Genomic DNA, 21,292 nt, shown 5'->3' with positions numbered 1-21,292 from the left:
ATGGCAATAAATTCTGAGAAAATTGGAGTAGGGAATATGGATAGGGAGTATTAGAAAGGGAGGGTGAAAATAATTTTAAGTAGAGTTAAAAGAGGAGCCCAAGGAGGATTTGGAGTAGCAAGTAGATAAAATATGACACCACTTTTACTGGAATCACACTGGCTGCTTTATTGAGAATAGTACAAATGGGGGGGTGGGCAAGGTGGAAGCAGGGGTCCAGTTAGAAGGTTATTGCGATAACAGGTATTTGTGGCTTGGGCTGAGGGGGTGGAAAGAGGTCTGTCAGTGTTTGGATATCTTTCTAAGGTAAAGCCTATGAAATTTGCTGATAGATTAGAAGTGGAACAGGAAAGGAGATAAGTCAAAGATGATCCTATGATTTGGGGCTTTAAGCCAATGGAAGGTTGGAGAGGCCATTCACCAAGATGGGCAAGACAGCAGTGGAGAAAGTTTGAGGGAGAGGATGGGTGTAGGTTGGGTGGACTCTTGGTACCCGAATCCTTCCCTTCCCCTAGTCTTTCCCTTCAGATTGTTTTTCCCGACAAGTAAAGAACCATATACATTAGGAATAATAGCCAGTGGGAAACAGTAGCTTGTTCAATTTGTGATGGAGCCAGTTTGCTATGTAACACTCTGCAGAGCTCTAATAAAAGCTGGACTGGAGAATGAGGTGCAGCCCAGGACGCTCCAGGTGGAACGTTTGTGTCTTCCCCAAATCCGTCTGCTGAATCCTATCCCCTAGGGTGTTGGTATTGGGAGGTGGAGCTTCTGGGAGATGATCAGTCATGAGGGTGGATGCCTTATGAGTGGGATTAGTGTCTTTATAAAAGAGGCCTGAGAAAGCTCCCTGCCCGCTTCTGCCTTGTGAGGACACAGTGAAAAGTTGTCTATGAGAAAGCAAGCCCTCACCAAACACTGAATGTGCTGGCAGTTTGACCTTGGACTTCTCAGTCTCCAGAACTGTGAAAAATATCTTTCTGTTTTTGGGAAGCCCCCAAGGTTTGTTGTAGTAGCCTGACCAGACAAAAACACAGGGGGACCAAGGAGGGCTTGAATCTAAATGCTGGCCCTTCAGAGCACATTGTGAAGGTGAAGCCATCCTTCTCCAGCCCACCAGGTCACAGGCAGAGAAGCTGGGCCAGAGAGTGGGCAAGAGCTGGGGCATCGTTCACCGCACTGACCCCACTCACTGATGAAAATTATCCAGGAAATATTGATGGCCCCCTCCCAATCACAAGATTTACCATTCCTCCCCAGGGAAGAAGCCACTAAGGGGCTGGAAGTGGGATGAACGTTCTCTCTTCCCATAGGCAAAGCTGAAACGCAAGGAGAGAGAGCCAGTTCCATTAATGTTTATTGATTAGAATTGAATGCCCTCTTCACCCTGCACATGCCCTGCTCATCTATAGCCTGGAGAGTGAGTCCTATCTCCAAGGGCAGAATTTGGATCTCAATGTTCCGCTTTAGTTTCTGAGCCAAGAAACCTTATTTTTCCTCTCTTGACAGGACAGAAAAGATCATGCCATGGGAATTGTTAGGCAGACAACAGACTTCCCAATTAGGGACTATCGAGTGAAAAGGGAAGGACAATTAAAGGTAAACTGGGGTAATTAAGAGATACTTCCATCCTGATTGTTCTGGATGATGAAGAGCGTTCTGATTGCCATGAGGCCAAAAGGACAAAAGGAGCTTTAAAAGCAGTGACTAGGGTTTGAGGCAGTTTGGAAATGAAATTGCATTAATAATAAAGAGAATCATTACTTAATGGCTGTATATTTGTATCTGACTATTTCCCCCTCATGTTTGAGTTTCATATTTACAATCTCCAATATCTTTGCATTGCCCAAGTGACACAGAATTAAATGTAATCACTTAGTGTTTTAATCAGTCACTTAGTATTAATATTATTAGACCATGCCTATTTGACTATTAAATATTTCTTACACTATCAGAAATGACTTGATATTGAAGATGTGTGTGGTTTTAGAGGTTCTCATTTAGGAGTGGTGGAAACCACTTTTGGGGGGAGGATGTTAACCCCTTACATATCCTAATTTCTACTTACTGTATTTCCATACTTCCCGGGTGTCTGGGTGGCTCAGTCAGTTGAGCCTCTGCCTCCAGATCAAGCCCTGCGTTGGGCTACCTGCTCAGTGGGGAGTCAGCTTCTCCCTCTTCCTCTGCCCTTCCCCCGCGCCCCCCACACCACTTGTGTGTACGCGCTCTCAAATATATATATATGTATAAATAATTTATAGTTTATAATATATATAATTTATATATTTATAAATATATAGAATTTATATATATTTATATCATATATATCATATATATTATATTTTATAATACATATATATAATTTATAATATATAATTTATAATATATATAATTTCCATATCTCTTTAAAGTGTGTAGTCAGTATTGTAAAATGCAATACTTAGTCATTTGGTACTCTTTAAACAATATGTATTAAGGTGCTATAGGAAAATAAAAAGATGTGGAAGACATTATTTTCCTTAGGAAGCTTATATCTAGTGACTCCGACTATTAAGACTACTTTCTACGCCTAGTTACCCTTAAAACCACTGCAAGGTAGATAGTGCTCTCCCAATTTACAGAGGAAAATACTGGCTTAGAGGTCATAGAACAAAATCACGCAGTAGGAAGTCGCAGGGCGTGCCTGGGCTTCAAGGCTATGCTCTTTCCACTATTCCCAGGCTGTTCTAGTAAATCCTCCAGAATCTCAGTATTTTCCAATGATGAATGCTCCCCCTCTGTCAGTAGTTTCCAACATAGTCTTTTTCAGCAAGTCAGAAAATCTTGGAGAAGGTGGGTTTCCCCCTTTCTAGGTGCCTTGGCTGTGTGCGGACCCAGAGCGCGTCCTTTCTGATGCGTTCTCCCGCTCCGCCCTGGTGAGAGGGTCTCCGTCTTTTCCGCAAGGAGCGGAGCGCGCGTAGACGGCCCGTTCCCCACCTCTGCAGGAGGCAAGAGGAGCCTCCAGGCGACCTGACTTCTCTTCCCCCACGAAGCTGCCATTCCGCGGGCGGCCGCCAGGGGTCCCCGCTCGGCGCCCCCGCGAGATAGCCGCGCGCCGGGCGCCTGTGGGGGCTACTTCGGAGCGGCGGCGGCTGGAGCTCGAGCCCCGCGCTCGCTCGCCCGCGCGCTCCGGGAGACCGCGCGTGCTGGCCCCTCGCCGCTCGTCCCGCGTCCGCCGCGTGGATCCGCAAGCGTCGCCCGTCCCGCCCCCGGCTCACCCGCCTCCTCTGGCGCCGGCTGCGGCTGACCCGGCGCAGGAGTCAACAGGGCCGCGGGCTGAAGGTAAAAGCCCACGGTGAGTGAGAGCCCGCGCGGGGCGAGGCGAGGCGAGGTGGCGCCGCCCGGCAGCTGCTGGCCCCCGGTGGCGCCCGGGCGGGCCGGGGAGCGGGGCGCACCTGGGGGCGGGCTCAGCTAGGGGCTGGGGGGGTGGGGGGGGGCGACGGCTCCGAGGCTGGGACCCGCGTCAGACCCCTGCCCGCGCCTCGGCTCAGGCCGGCTGCTCGCGCTCCCTTCTCGGGCGGGAACAGGAGTCCAGTCCCCAGCCCGGGCTCCGGGGCCTTGATTGTGAAAGCTCTATCAGTCAAATGCATCTCCCCGCGGGCCACAAGTGCGTCCCGGAGCCGTCCCGAATCGCGGGTGACTGCCGCGTGCGTGTCGGGCTGCGGGTGGCGGGAAGACAAACTTTTGCGAAAGTGCGCCTGGGCCGGAGCACCGCGCTCAGGGCGTGTGCGGAGGCTGGACGCGGGCTGCGCTGGGGAAGCCCGCTCCGCCGGCCCGCTCGCCCCGGGCTCTGGCGGAGCTTCGGGAGGGAGCGCGTGGGTGAAGGATGGACAAAACCCTGCTGACCCCTGGGGCCAACAACTGTCAAACATCTGGAATCCAGCCCCTCCCTTCCCAAGGAAGGTGAAAACCCCTCAACTTTCCTTTGATTGCCCTCCCTGCTTTGGGACCCCTCTCGGAATGGAAAAGGGCCGACCTCTGGTGCCTGGCAAGTGAGTACCGGAGACTCCCAAGCCCCTCAGGCTCCCCCTTCACCCACCTTCCTGACCACCTCCCAGATGTCCTCCCCGCAGGACCACGCCACAGAGCCCGTGGGGATCGTGACGAATGGCCTTTTGTTTCTCCGCGTCTCCCCTATTGTTTGCCTTTGCAACATCTGGGGGGGCTGGCGGAGAGCAGGACGCCCCCCGGGTCCTCCCCGCACTCCCCCACCCCCCGCCAGCCTCACGGCCGGCTCCCGCCGGGGATCCCGACCAGGGAAGGCGAGGAGCCGGACCCCAGCGCGGCCGCCGCACCCAGGCCCTGCGGTTAGAGGGCGGAGGGAAAGTTGCTGCTTCCCCGCCTCCTCGGCTGCCTGTGGCCCGCGGCGCGTTTCTCAGATCTGATCCCAGACGCGCCGCGAAGGGCGCAGCCGGAGAGAGGTGCCGCTTTCCCGAGAGTGCAAGCGGCCTTCCGCCCTTCACCAGCGTGTCCTTGGGTGGTTCCAGTGGATTTAAATCTCCGCCCGAAGGCCTGTGGCTGGGCCGCTTCCAGGCCCGCGGAACGGGATCGGGGCACTTTTGGTAGGCAGAAAGCCTGGGTTCTGGGGTCTGCGAGTTTCCAAGGGCTGGAGTACAGGCGAGAATGGAGAAAGAAATAACCCAGGAAGCCTCGAGACTGTCTAGCAAGAGTGGTTAGGTGGCTCCCTCCAGACTGAACGTGGAATTTTGACTTGGGGTAGGGCTCCAAGTTTAAATCCCAGGTCCCCTGTCAGCATTTAGAAAAAGCAAACCGGAGGACACTGCACAGGCGCCGCCGGGGCAGTGTTCACGCTTCCAGGCCCTTGCCAACCAGTGTCTTGGAACTGATTCCGGGTTCCCCTTGGGGGTGCGCCTGTTAGATTCTACGTGACCCTGTTTCTGCGTCTTCCCTCACATATTAGATGCTTACACATCGTGCTTCTCCTTAGTGAGTGTAGGTGGTTAAGGAAGTAGGGCAAAAGCAAAGTAGCTACTCTGAGAAGGCAGGGTTCCCCCGCGGTGCCTGGTGCCCGGACGGTCGTTTTGTCTGTGAGGGGAGGCCAACCCTGTGCACCTGTTAAAACCTCGACATGCTCCGCTTTACCTATAGTGGTGTTGCCAGCTTTTTCTGATGGAGGCCCATCCCCTTGGATGCAAGGAGGCTCAGTTACACTCTTTTTACCCTCTACCTTTTGATCCTTTCCCCAAGCCTGAAGAGGGAGGAAGCAAGCTTCCATCGGAACACCCGTGACCTGGGTACCCACTCAAACATTTTAAGTGGGAGCTCTGCACAGTTCTAGGGGTTTTCCCTTTACCTGACTTAACAGAAATTTGACTTCCATTCAAGAAATAAATAAAGTCGACTACTAAGTCAGGAAGGTGCACACAGAGCACTTTCTCTGGCGATTTCTGGGTATTACCGGTGGCACCAGCAAAAGAAAAGCAGCAAAATCTTTGAAACACTGGAAGGCACTTTACAAACGTCTCATTATGAAAATGATGCCTAAGGAAGGATTCCTTTGAAATTCAGCAGCAGTAGCAGCAGGAGAGAAGCAACCAGGCAGACCTGGGTTGGTCAAGAAGTGCCCAAAGGCATCATTGACCAAGTGAGAGGGCAGTGTTTGTCCCAGTCTACCCCAGTAAGGAAAACAGGGTAATTGTAGTGGAAGATGAGCTTGTACAGTTTCTTTAATTTTAGAATTAACCTCCCCTCCCCCGAATCATTGTAGAAAAAATAGAAAACACAGAGAGGTAAAAATGAAGACAAAAGGAAGGGGGATTTTGTAAATGAGGCTCCAGTGAACGGTCTTATCCAGTGATTTCCTTGGATAAATTTCTGGAGCTTAGTATAGCTAGGTTGGAAGAGTTAATGCACTTTTTAGGATATTTAAGATTGCCATATTGCCCTATAGGAAAGTTGTGCCACTTTACTGGCTGTCTAACAATATACAAGAGAATTGTTTTTTCTGTATCCTGCAGCCCACTCACACTCTATATTATAATCACTCTTTTTCATTTCTGCCAGATGGATGGGAGGTATCCTCCTGTCTTCTTTTGTATTTCTTTAACCGCAAATGAGATTGAACATTTTTCCTGTTGTCTGTTAGTAGTTCTTCCTTTATGACGATGTCAGTTTATGTCCTTCACCTGTTTTTTTCAATGGGAACGTTCTCCTTTTTCTGACTAGAGGTGCTCTTAATAAAAGCATACTGTTCTGACTTCTGACTCTGCCCTTGTAATCGGACAATCTTTATTGACTTGAAGTGCCTATTCTCTTCCCTCTAGCATAGCAAACATTTGGCAAGACTGCAACCATAAATTGCTGAAATAACTGACATGATCTCAGTAGAGTTATTAGGGAGACTATGCAAAAGCATTATTAGAAAAAATCTTGGAAAATACCAAGTGTATACTTTCTGCTTAGTAGCGCAAATGCCCCAACACCTTTACAGTTTATGGTGCCCTTTTCCCCCCATTTAGAACAACTCCTGATGAGTTGTTTTTACTAAATGGATTTTACTAACTCATTTTATTTGCATTCCTTCCACTGATAACCAGTATAATCCAATCCAAACTTTTAATTTTTGCCTGAAATTTGCCTCAGTTTTATAAGACTCTCTGTTTGGCTTTACCATTTGAGTCCTGTACTTGAACGAACTTTGTACAGTTCAGGAGCTTGCTTTTGAAACAATATAGCAGGAGAAGTTCCCCAAGGGTGGAACCAGGTACATTCATGCATTTGTATTTGTGAGGCCACAAATCTTTATGTTAACTCTTGCTTGAAGGTACGGAATTCTGAAATGGGGAGAAGGGGAGAGAGGAAGAAAGAAATTAATTTCGGCTGGATGATGGATTAATACAGATGAAGGATCACACAAGAAAATTTAAGTAAATAATCTACATAATCTGGATACAAAATAATTTCTAGAAAGGTAAACTATATTAAGGTGTCATATATTATTATAACTAGTTTATTTAACAGAAAGGGGTCTTCTAATTGGGAAAATCCAATGTGAAAATCAATGTGAAATATGACTGCAGGTACTTCATTTTAGGCATTTAAAAAAATACAGAAAAACAATGCAAGGCAGATATTATACTTTTCTGCCGCATTTTCCATGCCCTTGAAATCAGATAGTAGCAGTACGGATGAACTGTGTTTTCTACATTAGAGTCATTGGCTCTCAAAGGTTGAATGAGAACTTAATGGCCATCGAATTCAACCGTCTGATATCACTGAGTATCTTCATTCTCTTAAAAAAAATAGAATGCCATCCTACAGACTGTATCATTTCAAACAAACCAAACTGAGAAGCAAATAGGACAGAAATTTCTCCTTCTTCTTCTTCTTCTTCTTCTTCTTCTTCTTCTTCTTCTTTATTTATTTATTTATTTATTTATTTATTTATTTATTTATTTTGAGGGAAGGGGGAGAAAGGGAGGGTTTTAACTGTATGAAAGTTTGTATAAGCTCCTTTAACATGCTCAGCTTTATAGAATAAACAGCCTTGGCAGCATGACAGTTAAATCACTGAGGTGTTACATTTTGCAACATTCTCTCATTCATATCCTCTACCATTGGCTGGGTAAAGTTCAAAGGTCCTTGAGCAAAGCAAGTACAAAATAACAAAAGGAAAGAGGAAGAAAAGAGTAGAACATGGAGAGGATCTTATTCCCTTAAAACGAACTTCAGAATTTCTAACAAGACTATTGGTACCCAGGGGATGGTTGGCATCACCTCTTAGAAAGGTGGATATAGCTGATGTCTCAAGGCCAACTTTTTTTTTTTTTTAAGATTTTATTTATTTATTTGACAGAGAGAGAGACAGCCAGCAAGAGAGGGAACACAAGCAGGGGGAGTGGGAGAGGAAGAAGCAGGCTTCCCAGTGGAGCAGGGAGCCCGATGTGGGGCTCGATCCCAGAACCCTGGGATCACATCCTGAGCCGAAGGCAGACACTTAACAACTGATCAAGGTCAACTTTAGAGAGAGTAAATATTACCTAAATCACTGCCACTCCAACGGTGGGCAGGCTTATAGGATTGCCCAATAATTCTTAAAAAGAAGATGAAGGAGATGTTGGAGAGAAAAGGAATTTTAATTCTCAAAAAAATACCTTATTTCTTCCTGAGCAGTGCTGCAAATTTCTGAAAGTAGTAGAAACACCTTCTGATTTCCACTCGGATGATTTCCCAGGCACAATGACTGTATTTTTTTTCTTTCAGAAAGTTGTCTATCCTATTGAAATATCTCCTCAGTTCTAGGTTGCCCAGCTGGGGGACCAGAGCTCCTGACCAGTTCATCCCATCCTCTTCCAACTCTTTCGAGTCTTCCTTTTCTTTCTCCTCTTCCTCCAAGCATTGTTCCAAGTACTGCAACTGCTGGTCGAGTCCAATTTGGATTTGTTTCAGGTAGTCCTTTTCCCAAGTGGATGTGAAGGTGTACTGACTGAAGATGTTGAAGGCCTGTATGGACATTTCATAGAAGGCCTCCTTGATGTACCTTTTGGCAGGCTGGGTGTGTGATAGGATCTCTTGGGGCAACTCAAAAGCTTTGGTTTCCCTGAGGCACTCTACAGGAAAGGAACTGCTCGTACTGCTCAGAAGTCTCAGATTTTGCCAGGTGACTTTCCTCAGGTGAAAATGCAGCAAGTTACAGTCCAGAGAGAGGATGCCAGTGACGAGCAGACCCACAAGGCATGCAGACTGCAAACACTTCCGAATCACATCAGGCTTAGTGCTCATTTTTCCCCCCCAAGCTAAAAATCCACCAGACTCAAGGTTGACAGTGATGTTTTAGGTCTTAAGTATTCCTTCGCGTGCCTTTTATACACCTGAGTAATCTTCAGTGGGGAGGAGTTTTCTCATTCCTCATTTTATGTTTCTCAGGGTTTCGGCCCCTTTCCTTTGCCTCTGAGATTTGTTTTGACTTTGGGTGACTAGCCTGACTTTGGAAACGCTAATCTTTTTCTTTAAAGTGAGCAAACCATTACCATTGCATTACCTGAGTTGTCTGGATGACCCATCCCAGTACTATAGGATTGTCATAACAAGATTGATGCAGAGTATTTCAGGAAGAACTGAAAGTTCTGACTCTATACATGCACTCATCCAACACTATTACACAAGAGAGCGATCCGTTAAAGAATTTTTTTTTTCTTGTATCTGGCCATGTAGCCAAACCTCTTCTCTCATTGAGTTAATCATAGACATTGGCCAAATGACTTTAATTATTTGATTGCAAGGCCACCAGAACATAACATAGCTTAGGTTTCTCTAATCTTGTTAAATTAAGCTTCTCTATTTGGATATTTTCTCTTTTTATTTTATTTTCCTGGGTCTCAAGATGAAAAACAGAGTTGGTCGATTGAGCATGGCACTTACTGTAAGCTTGCTTGTTTTCTGTTGTCATTAGAAAATGTTGATACCCTCCAACCATGCTTTCCTTTAGTTAAACCCAAACTAACGCTTCCATGGCTGCCTAACATTTCACACGCCTCTGATACCTGTCATAGAAATACTTACTACCTATATTACTCTATGCGTGCACTCTCTAAATTCTGATTTCGCAGATTTTATGAGGTGACTAACCTGGAAAAATGATTTGGAAAATGGGCCCTTTAATATTTTATAACTATAACATTATAAGTTGACACAACCTCTCTAGAGAGCAAAATGATGATATGTATCAAAAGTCTTAAAAATGTGCATGGTCTTTGACTCAGCAGTTCTTCCTCTAGGAATTTAAACCCAAGAAATAATGATGGACATCTTTAACAACTTAGCTGTCAGGAAGTTTATCACAGAAAAAAACGGAAAACAATTTAAATGTTCAGTAGTAGGTAGGTGGTTAAGTAATTCATCAGTAGAAAATTTCTATGTGAGCACTAAGTCTTAGGTTGTGGGAGTATGTTTGGTCACTTGGATAAATTCACTTTGTAGTTTCAAACCAAGCTTACAGGGGTAGTGTATAGAGTCTGATAGTATATTTGTGAAATACCTACATGTGCACATATGTACAGAAAGAAATCTAGAAGTATACATGCTACCAATATTTTCTCTGACTAGAAAAATATGCATTTGCAATGTGACCAATATATACTACTTTATTTACTTACACATTTCCATCCTAGGATACTTTCAAAAGAAATGTGAATTTACCCCAAGACTCAGTTCCCATTCCATAGAATAACATAGGGTGTGTGGGCATTCAGTGTACCATTTTTACAACTTTTCAATAAAAATATATAAGTCTATATATACATATATTTATGATTAAACATACACACAGAGTCTATAAAGTACAAAGACCATACCTGCTTATATGGCTCACATAACTTCTTCCATCTAAAACTTGTTACCTTGTCCTAGGCAGAATTGCTTGTCCCTCTTTTGGGCTTTTAAATGCTTTGTCCCCCTTCATTATGGCTTTTCTAAAGTGCATAATTGTGTAAGTGTTGATTTCCCAACTTTGTATACTTCTCCCTCCCCTACCCACTTAGAATGCTTAGACTACTTTGCACTTATCTGAGACAGTTCAACCTTACTAACCGAACTAAGAGCTTTTTCAATTGAATTACTATGCTAAGAGCTTCTGTTCATAGGTGATGGAGGCCCCTCTTGAAGGTCCCTCTATTTTCTGCCATGTACAGTTTTGCCATTTTATCCTGCTCACCCCAAATTTCCTCCCTGTATAGTCATTCCATATCACATCCTCGTTTATTCAGAACTGTATTTTTAGCAAGTACCACATGCCAATCACTGGGCGGGTCTTGAGGATGGAGGAGTAAGGTGTAATCCATGATCTCAAGGAGTCCATGACTGACAAAGCAGGCACACTCTGAGTGTTTTAGGTAGCTGGAGTAATTCATAGGTCTTCCCTATAGCACGGAGCTCATCCCCATGTGGTGTAAATGTTAATTGATGCTGATGGTGACAAGATTCATGACCAAGAAAAAAGATGATTGACATGTATACCTTACTGTCTTCCACTGTTAGCTGTTTAAAAGTTCTTATCTATGCCTGATTTTGCAAATAAAAATACAGAACACCCATGCAATATTTGGGAACTACCCATACTAAAAATATCACTCATCGTTTACCCCAAATTCAAGTTTAGCTGGGTGTCTTGTTATTTTACCTGGTAACCCTATCCACCATGCAAACTCCCACTGACCTCTTAGAGTAGAGCTCAGACAAGAAACCCTTCACAGGAAACCATTCCTCTGCTAGCTGTTCACCTCATGCAGAAGTGCATTCAGTTGCATAACACTGTGCTGGCTTGTGCATTTCCCTAAAAACTTGTGCACAGCATGCTCCCAAGGAGCACCTGTCATACTAAAAATAGTACATGTGCACGCACATGTACACACACACACACACACACACACACTGCTCTGATCAGAAACGTTATTAGATGATCAGTCATTGGTCTTGCCCCTGTTCTGTAAAAGCCATGCTATATGAGTATATCTCAAAATATCAGGAAAATTGAAAAGAATGACAGTGTAAGGAAGTGTTTTTATCCCGCAGTTTGTCTGTTACAACTGCTCCATCTGTCTTTACAGTCTGGGTGCTGCCATAGCTAATGATATTTCCATGATAGCTGCTCTTATTTCTCTAGCATGTCTTGAGATCATTTGTAGTGGTCAGGCTTTCCTCAGAGGGAAAGCTGATTAGCAGGGGCTGCCTTGTTGTTGACAGAACTATGTAAAGTCCATATGGATTACAAGGTGAACAATAACGGGCAAGACAAAATTTGTTGGACAAAATGGCGATGAGACATTTCAGTCTAGACAGGATTGCTGTGATTCAGCTCAGGAGCATCTCGTATTCTCTGGTAGGATTTATTGCTCTCCATGAAAAGGCAAGTTTCAAACCAAGGTGAGTGTAACATGTTGATCATCCGTGTTACTCAGTGCATGAAAGTAGGTTGTTCCATTTGTGGGGTCAGAAGGTGATTGAGCCCAGTAGGGAGCTCTGAGATGGGGAGCCGTGCATCCCTCCCTGGCGGTGCCTTCCCCGGGGTTTGCAGACCGTGGTCACCACAAAGCTGCGTGCAGCTGTTTTAGCTCCAGACCAGCCCTGAAGCTCTAACTTGGTGTTTTGCTCATTCTCCCTGCCTCCCGCATTGGGGTCAGCCTCTCTCATGGTCTTCTAGTCCTCTTCTTGGCTGTTCTTTTACTGGTGTACCTGATGTAGAAATTGATAATGACTACATAAGTAATACATGGAAATGTCTTTATAGTAAACATTTAAACATTTTAGATAAAGGGAAAGCTCTGCTTGCCAGCTCCGCCTCATGCCACACCACTGTCCTCCCTGAGATAACTGGTGATTAGTTTGATATGTGTCCTTGTTTGATACCAGTCTCCCCACAAAACATGAAGTTCTGTGAGCACAGTGCAACAACTGGCTTGCTTGCTGTCCTCTCTGGAATGTCCAGCAAGACCCCCAGTGATCGAGAGAGACCCAGATCACCTCCTTGGATGATATGTGGCCCAGTAGTGGGGAGATTTGTGTCTACTTTTGCAAATTGCCAAACCAACGTTATAAAAGTTGTGATATGCTTTAAAGTTTAATCCTGTGAGTGTATCTCTGACTGTATGATATCATTTGCATATGATCTAAACAATCTACACTGCAAACATTTCGTGAATATGAGGCCCAGGATAAATGGCTCACTAGACCCGGATCAGACAGATCCAGGTGCCTTGGCACAAAGCACCTGGCATAAAGTAGGTGCTTAGTAATTATTTGTTGGATGACTGAAAGAATGAAACTAGGTCTCGATGACAGGGAAATTGTTTGGTGGTTTAGTTCTTTTGGGGTAGGGATATGGAGAGGACAAAGTCGGGCATTGGGGAAATTGACAAGTTCACAGAATGGTGGGTAGGAGCTCAACCACCACTGCTTTCTCTTTGCGATGCCCATGGCTGGTTAGGTCATGAGCACAGCCATACCTCTACTGTAGTGGTATCACATAGTTTTGTGCCGTTTGGGTGACTCACATATCTAACTGTCCAGACAGAGTTTTGTATCCATGGAATCTCTCACATGAAGACACTAAATATTTGTTGAATAAAAAACTGCCATGTGATTTCTTATGGTTCTCAAGTTTGCTGTGCAAGCAAAACTGCTGAGAGGTTCCAAGACCATTCCTTCCTCCTCCTTCCCCCAGCATCGCCACTTCCCTATTATATTAGATGCTCCCAGTAGCTTTGTTTTGTTTTTAATCATATCACTTTTAAGGAGGCTCTTTGGACAGACTTACCCTTGGTTCTTTTTTATAGGTCAGCTTCAGATGATGCACGTAGGAACTTGGGCACAGAAATAATTTTAGCTTTTAGAAAATGATCCCTGGCAAAAGGACATTTACCATGTGAAATTTAAGCAAATAAATATCCATCACCAGTAAAACATACCCTCAGTTTTGGGATTACCAGAACAGATTCCACCTGTATCTTTGTTTCTCTTGGTCTGTTCGAACCCTAATGGGGCTTTCACTTTACTCACTGAGTAAATGTGGATTTCTTCCCAGAACACATCCAAGAGTGCCCATAGTCGGGGAAGAAACAGCAAGAGTGGAATGAGTGATGGACAGACATGTCCTCTTGTCTGGGATAAATATTTATTTATTTAAAAGATTTATTTATTTGAGAGAGAGAGAGAGAATGAGTGAGCAGAGGGGAGAGAAAGAATCCTTAAGCAGAATTCCTCCTGAGCGTGGAGCCTGATGTGGGGCTTAACGTGGGGCTCGACATGGGACTCAATCCCAGGACCCTGAAACCATGACCTGAGCTGAAATCCAAAATCAGGTGATTAACTGACTGAGCCACCCAGCGTCCCTATCTTGGATAAATATTTAAAAGTGGTTACCATTGCAGAGAGGACAGGGTCTTCTTTTAATTACTGTCAGCTTACATGAAGTCATAGGTTTCCTGACATTTATGAATAACAAAGAAAGTCATTATTATGGGAAAATTTAAGTGGACTTTTCTTAGACTGACGGAAGACTCACAGGCCCCAAATTTTAGGATTTCTTTAGGGTCTGAGCAATGCTTGGGTTTGGGGGTAGTGTCTAGGAATAATCTATTGGATCCAGGGGGAGTGGGGAAGGGTCTCTTCTTGCCAAGACCCCTGCCCCTTGGTAGTCTGTGAAGTGCAGAATCTAAATCATAGAATGTAGGGTTAGATGGACTCTTAGAGATTGGGACCAGAGGGGTGAATTGACTTGCCCAAGGTCACAGTGCTACTTAGGGCCAAAATCAGGCTGACATACAGGTCCTCAGACCTCATTGCCATCAATGTAAGCCTTTCACCAGCATGCAGAGAACTCTCTGCTCTCTGCCTCCACTGAGAGGAGCAGCCCACCTGCAGTCAAAGGAAAGGGGATTGTGGAGGCTGGAGGCTGTCACTGTCTTGAGGCTGGGAAGGGAGAACCAGAACTGAAGCTCTTTCTGGTACTTCACAGGGGCTTCTCAGCTCTGTGAGAAAGGCGATAGCAAAGGAGGAAACCCTGAGTTAAGTCTGCTATCCCTAGTATTTCTCAAGGTTTTTTAGAATTCTGTAGATAAAGACTGGTTTCCCAGATTCCTGGGTCAGTTCAGGCCTGGAGAAGTGGCTAGGAATGAGTTTTCTGAGAGATTCCCCCATGTCTGAAATTAATGTGTTTATATATTCATTACTTATATATCCAGTGTTTAACACATAGCATATGTTCAATAAATATTTATTGAACAAATAGGTGTATGTTTCACTATTTTACCTTGTGACTTAATTTTAATTTAAATTGAATTTCAGATCAGTTCAGCAACCTCTTCGTAGAACTGTATAGCTTTGAGCAAGTCACTTAAACTTTCTGTACTTCATCTGTAAATAGGGATAATGAGAAAGAACCTCATCAGCTGGTTGTGGAGATAGAAATTGCTGAGAATGGTGCCTGGTACATAGTAAGTGGTCAATAAATGATACACACCATCATCATTGTTGTCGTCATCGTTGTCATCTGTTGCCTACAGTGTTAGACGCAATGACAAATTCTAAGAATACACGTGCAGAAAAGCCAGATGTAGTACCTGTCCTTGCAGAGGTTCCTGGAGGCAGTGATACCCGGGTGAATCTTGAAAGGCGGGAACTGATAGAAGTTTGAATTAGGACAGTGATAGTGGGTATGGAAGGGAATTAGCTAGGAGGTAAGATTGGCAAGTGTTGGTAAATGATTGAGCATGGGAGGGTGAGGAAGTGGAACTAGACCAGGAAAAAGCCCAGTCTTCTAACTAGGTATATGGTTGTGCCATCAACTAAGAGGTAGCATATGAGAGGAAGACCATGCTTAGGGGAGCAACTGGTGCGTTTTGTTATGACGAGTTGCTCGGAGTTGTCTATGGGATAGCCAAGTGGAGATGTTCATTCAGCAGTTGGACGTGTGGGACTAAATGAGGACAGGAGACCAATCGAGATGGGAGAGATAGATTTGAAATTATTAGCGGAAACCGTAGGTGATAATTTAAAACCATAAGAATCCGTTGGTTTATCTAAGGAGAACATGTAAGGTAGGAAGTGAGTGTGAGTGAGTATCAGAACCCTAAGCATCACCTGTGTTTAAAGAGTGGGTAGTGGAAGAGGAAACTCACAAGGATGGTCACGGGGGTGTGAGGAGAATGAAGATGGAGTATTTTGACTCTTTATCTGTCTCTGCCTCTTTGTCCAGATGACGCCTCATAATCCTTCTCAATACAGCACTCTCAGACAGCCATTCCCAATTAAATTATTTGCCATTATTGATCTAGACCTAATCCCATGTTATAGATGAGCTATTTGAAGGTCAGAGAGGGGAATTAATTCATTTAAGCCTAAGGTCAAAGTCTTTGTGCTCTTCTAGCAGATGCCTTCCATGAAATGCATCTTGTTGCCAGGTATGTATCTGTGAGATCTTGGCAGATGTCAGCTGGATTGAAGTATGGTTATTTCACTTCTACCATTTAGAGCTATAGGAGTTGGGTATATTGGTTTCCTATGACTGCCCTAGCAAATTTCCACAAACAGCATGGCTTAAAATAAGAAATTTATTCTCTCACAGTTCTGGAATCTAGAAGTCCAATATCAAAGTGTCATCATGGCCATTTCCCCTCCAAACCTTCTAGGGAAGAGTCGTCTTTTGCCACTTCCAGTGACTGCTGGTAATTCTTGTGTTCTTGGCTTGTTAGGTTCATCACTCTGGTGTCTGCCTGCACAGTCACATGACATCGTCCATGTATCTGTGTCCCTGTGTCTTCCAGACGTTGCCTTTAGGTATTTTTGGTAGCAGTCTGCATAGTTGTTATTAATAACAGAAGACGCTATTTATTTTCAGGTTACTAAGTATTGACTGTTCATATAAATTATCATTATTTCTCATATCCATAGTACAATGCAAATGTTATTACCCTTAATTTAAAGAGGAGGAAATGGAAGCTTGGAAATATTAAGGGACCTGCCTGAGATCACATAGCTAGAAACCTACAGAATCAGGATTCAAGCCCACGTTTCTCTGAGGCCATATTGTGTTCTTACAGGATCTAGGGTTGTAACAGGTTTGGCATAAAATCCACTGTGTGTATCTATGCATTAATAGCCTATTTCATTCCCAAAAGGATTTGAAGCAGCTTATAAATATATACAATACAAGGGAATACAAAGTATTTAAATAAATCAGAGTTGAGGGAAAACATGTGTAAAAAAGCAAGATAAAGTCAGTGGTACAGTTGGAACATAAGAATGCATGTCATAATGTCCAGTGTCATTATTGAAGAGGGTTGCAAATCTGTCCCTGGGCTTTCTAGAAGCAAAGAGGAAATGTGATCTGTTAAAGTAATCACAGTGTCCAAAAGATAAAACAAACCATCAGCAAAGCTAAATCCTTAGTAGAAACAAAGCTTTTCTTGGTACTAAGTCCTGGGAGGCATTTCTCCTGTGGGCCTTCAAGAAGAGAGTACTGTGGAATTTCCTGGGTAAAGACCCCAGCAACTGCCTTACAAGAGAGACTACCACCACATGCGTTGTGGGGGTGATTCTTGTAACCTCCCTCTGTGCAGGCAGATGTCACATGGCTCCTGTGCTGTTCCTTGGCAGGCGTCCTGTGGGGGCTTCTTGAGTTTTCTCATGTTGAGTTACCGAGTGGAGTTCTTTAGTTCAGCTGGACTGGGATAGCATGTCTTCACCATGGCTCAAAGTGGGGAAAAGTGTGTTCACTTGAGAATGTTGGCATTTTCAGGGACATTCAGTGTGGAGAGACTGCCCTGACATTTCCAGAGGCCCTGCCCAGATCCAATTCTGCATTTCCTATTATATGTTCAGAGGAACGTCTGGGAAACCTATTTGTAGGCACAGCTCTCCTCCAGTTAGTCAGAACTGGGAAAACAAGCTATTCTGTCAGAGTGACCCAGTGCCATAAACCAAAGTGAAGTGTGTACTGGATTTCCATATAGTCGTCAGCTTGGTTTGCTGTACTCTAACGGTGATGGTCTAGATATGGGAATCCAGGAAGTGGCTCGTAGTTTTACTCTGCGTTGAGGTGACTTGTTTCTCCTGAAAAAGCTTCTTCAGAAGTTGGATAGCTTATAATTCACACTTGATCTTAGCCAAAAGGCCGAGAAGCGATGGATAGCTTATAATTCAAAGCAACGATAGCCTTGTGTGATACCACGGATAATGAAATATTAGGACATATCTTTTTGAGATGATCAGTTTTGGAAACCTGGGTATTTTTCATTTAACAATAAGACTCACTGTGTGGAAAAGGCCAAATGAAATTGGGATTGCTTTATAACCATGCCTGCCAGGACAGGATAGTAACACTTATCTACAAATGTGATAATACAGATTCTCATGGATGGTCCATGGGACAAAGAATGCTGGAATTATCTATTGCCTATATTGTCCATCCATTCATCCACCCATCTCTGAAGATATGATGCCTGAAACAAGGTAATAAAAAAGAAAAAAGAAAAGTTCATGTCCTCATAGAGTGTCTAGATTTCCAGACAATAGAGAATAAAATTATAGGGTGTTGTAAGTGCTATGAAAGAAATAAACATGACAAGAGGGTAATTGGGGATGTGATGGCTGAACTGAGACTTGAAGGATGAAGAAAAGTCAACCATGTAAAGAGCTGGAGGGAGAGCATTTCAGGCAGAGAGAACTGGAAGTTCTAAAGCCCTGATGGAAAAGAACTGGGGATATTCAAGGAACACAAAGGAAGTTAGTTGGGTTGGAGTGAAGGGAATGGGGAGATTGGTACTAGGATAGGTTGGGATGGGGCAGGGCATGGCAGGCCATGAGGAAGTTCCAATTCTGTCCTAAGACCAGTGAAGACACATGAAAGAATTTTAAGCCAGAGAATGGTGTGATATGACTTGTGCTTTAGAGAGATTGCTTTGGGCACTCCTTGGGGGGAACATTCAGAGAAGGGGCAAGAGTGGAAGCAAGGAACCCAGGCTGAGAGTAGATATTTCAGTATGCCAGGTAAGAGCTGTGGTGGCCTAGATAAAAGTGAGAGCAGTGGAGATGGAGAGAAGACTGATTGGAGAGATGTTTTTAAGTTATTTGGGATGCATTGGGGCCCAGGTGAACAGCTGTGATCACCAAAGGCAGTTTTCCAGAAGCACCATTGATTATCCATCTACTCAAAAGGTCTTTACTGCATTAACCGGACAGTTTTTTGAGAACCAGTAAGTAATCTTATTTGGCATTACATGTTTAACTGATGGCCTTAAACTAGGTTAGGTCCCTTATACTTTGGACAACAAAATAAATAATTTACTTAATTGGACTTTGGTTGTGGTTGAAGCTTATATTTCTCAGGTTTCGCTTGAGACTTAAATTTCTGAGAGTGTCTCCTGATGTATTTCCTATGTGTACACAGGACAAATAGATATTACTGTACATTTTAACATTTAAATAAAATAATGTGTTTTATGATCAGTTTAAACTATGGATTACTATCAATGGTCAAATATAATCACACAATTCTGAAGTTAAGAAAGTGATCCTAATCTGTCATTTACTCAATATAGATGAGAGCCTGTAGCTCACAACTTCAATTCTCACCAATTTGGTTTTGGTTTCTTTTTTTTTTTAAGTCTCAGAAATGTCTATTTGCATGAATGCTGTAGCACAAACTACCCTCCTTTTAAACACTGGTGCTTAATAGGCTGAATCAAGATGTTCTTAACACTGAAATCAAGCAATAGCAGGCTTTTCTTGTGTCACAGAAAAATTAAATCAATTAAGTGAATATTCTACATTTCAAGGCGTTCAACAACATTTTTCTTAAACTTTTGGCACCTTCGATGGTTTATCTAGAGTAGAACTTAGTCTACAAGATATCCTAGTTCTACATTATTTGCTTATTTTATAAGCTAGTGTCTGATTTGGCATACAATGATTAGAGTTGCTATTTTACAAATAATCTTTGAGTATTTCATAATTTTGCAAAAATGTCAAGACCTCCAGATGCTAGCTATTCTAACAAACACATCCAAGAAAGTAGAATGGATCAAACAGGATAGAAGCATTTCTTACCTATGTAAAGTTTACGCAGAGGTACTTGAGCTGTGGTTGGCCTTTTTCCAAGCAGTGGTCATGGACACAGAAACCTGTGTCTTGTGGCTCTGCCGTCGTCCATGTGGCTTTCAAGGTTTCAGAGCTTATCTTCATCAAGCTGGGGCAGAATGGCAAGAGCTGGCGGGGTGTGCAGGAGATCCTTATACGAGCCAGGCTTGGACGGCCACACATCTCCTCCAGCCATATCCTGTTGGTGGGAACTTGGCCATATAGTCATAGTCACAGCTAAGTGCAAGCGATGCCGGGGAATGTAGCCTAGCTATGTGCCCAGGATGAGGAGGGAATAGTGCGATAAACAGCTAGCCCATCTCTGCCATGCTCTTGATCTAGTAGGAGAAACAGTCTAGAAGTCGAAATGTGTGGGCATGGTATGAGTTGGCTTAGGGGTTGGGCTGGCACATTGGAACACTTTGTAGACACTCAATAAAGATTTTCTAAAATCCCTAAGCAGCTTTCTAATGAGGTGATTTTCTTTTTTTACTGAACAGCAGCAGCAGCAGAAGTACTTTTGAGATAAAAGATTTGGGTGTTTTTTTTTTTTCAAAATTATTCAAACGAGAAATTATTAATTTGGGGGCTTTTAAAAAATCATGTTTTCCTTATAAGAAATACATTTTGATAGAAAGATACTGTCATTAACTTTCTTTAGAAAACAGAACCCATATAGCACTTACCTCCCCATGGGGACCAACATGTAGAAGAAGGTCCTCAGGGTCATGGCTGGGCATCAACCATGCGTCAAGCACAATGTTACTAAGTTTGCAGATAGCATTTCACTTTATCACCAAAAGAATCTGCAGGATTTCATTTTACGGTTTTTCTTAAAGTTATTTTTTATTTGTATAATTGAAGGTAATCTATTATTTAGGTGAAAATAAGTCTTGAGTATATCATGTTCTAGATGAATGATTTCTAAGAATCACTTCAGTGGTGAAAGGAGATGATCATTTCTAAATGCTGGATGGGTACCACATGACTTTGTCACTGGTCATTATTCAAAATATATTTGTTGAGTGCCTACTGTGTGTCAGACACTTTCCAGAAGCTGGCGCTTCCTCTGGCTCACAGATCCTTTCAGCCTTGGCCTCACCAGTAGATCCGAGGGGACTCGGCAGAACAGCCGTGGTAGCTGATAAAACAAAGCGCCAGGGGACAAACCATCCAGTGTCATCCCCTGTACTGAATGCCATTGTGTAGCCGCTTCCTGAAACAATGAAGAAATCAACTGAGACCTGGAAACTCTTCATCAAAACAGTTTGTTTTGTTTGTTTGTTTGTTTGTTTGTTTTGCCAGTCCCAGTTGCTGTAAGCTGACTTACTCTAAACCAGTTTATATTTACAGAGCCCGTGTTGTAAGCGGCATGCTAAGGAATGCAAAGTGGATTAAGAGATGCCCAGTGAGGAGAAATTAAGCTCTGTGCAGAATATGACAAGTAACAAGACTGGGATGATGAATAAATGCTCTGTGAATTTGCAGATATACAAAGGACCCCTTTGGCTAGAAAGATAACAGGGAGAAGGAGGCAGTGAAGTCTAAATAGAAGATACTCTTGGGTCCCAGTTCTACCTCTTACTAGCTGTGTGACCGTGGGGAGTGTCTTATCTCGTGGAAATCTCCCTTTCTTTTTTTTTTTTTTTTTTAAAGATTTTTTATT

General features: G+C 43.6%; 2 protein-coding genes across 6 annotated transcripts in view; one reads left to right on the top strand and one right to left on the bottom strand.

Annotated features, from left to right (window-relative positions):
- The first annotated feature begins 2,784 nt into the window (after positions 1 to 2,784).
- The window catches only part of MOB3B (MOB kinase activator 3B), a 210,965-nt gene continuing 192,457 nt past the window's right edge, over positions 2,785 to 21,292 (top strand). For 4 of the 5 annotated variants that reach the window (XR_008959893.1, XM_044386884.3, XM_057313504.1 and 1 more), the window contains exon 1: positions 3,075 to 3,331. The gene's annotated coding sequence lies outside the window, so the exon portion shown is untranslated. Of the gene's footprint in view, positions 3,332 to 21,292 lie in introns of all 5 variants that reach the window. The other variant, XM_026506424.4, reaches the window with a different exon arrangement.
- IFNK (interferon kappa) lies at positions 6,451 to 10,523 on the bottom strand. The gene has a single exon (XM_048223463.2). It carries the CDS (start codon positions 8,776 to 8,778, stop codon positions 8,152 to 8,154), a length of 627 nt encoding a protein of 208 aa, XP_048079420.1. The 5' UTR covers positions 8,779 to 10,523; the 3' UTR covers positions 6,451 to 8,151.

This window comes from Ursus arctos, unplaced genomic scaffold (genome assembly GCF_023065955.2).
Source record: "Ursus arctos isolate Adak ecotype North America unplaced genomic scaffold, UrsArc2.0 scaffold_18, whole genome shotgun sequence".
Classification (NCBI taxonomy): Eukaryota; Metazoa; Chordata; class Mammalia; order Carnivora; family Ursidae; genus Ursus; species Ursus arctos.
Note: the sequence above shows the minus strand (reverse complement) of the source record. Positions and strands in the feature narration are given on the sequence as shown.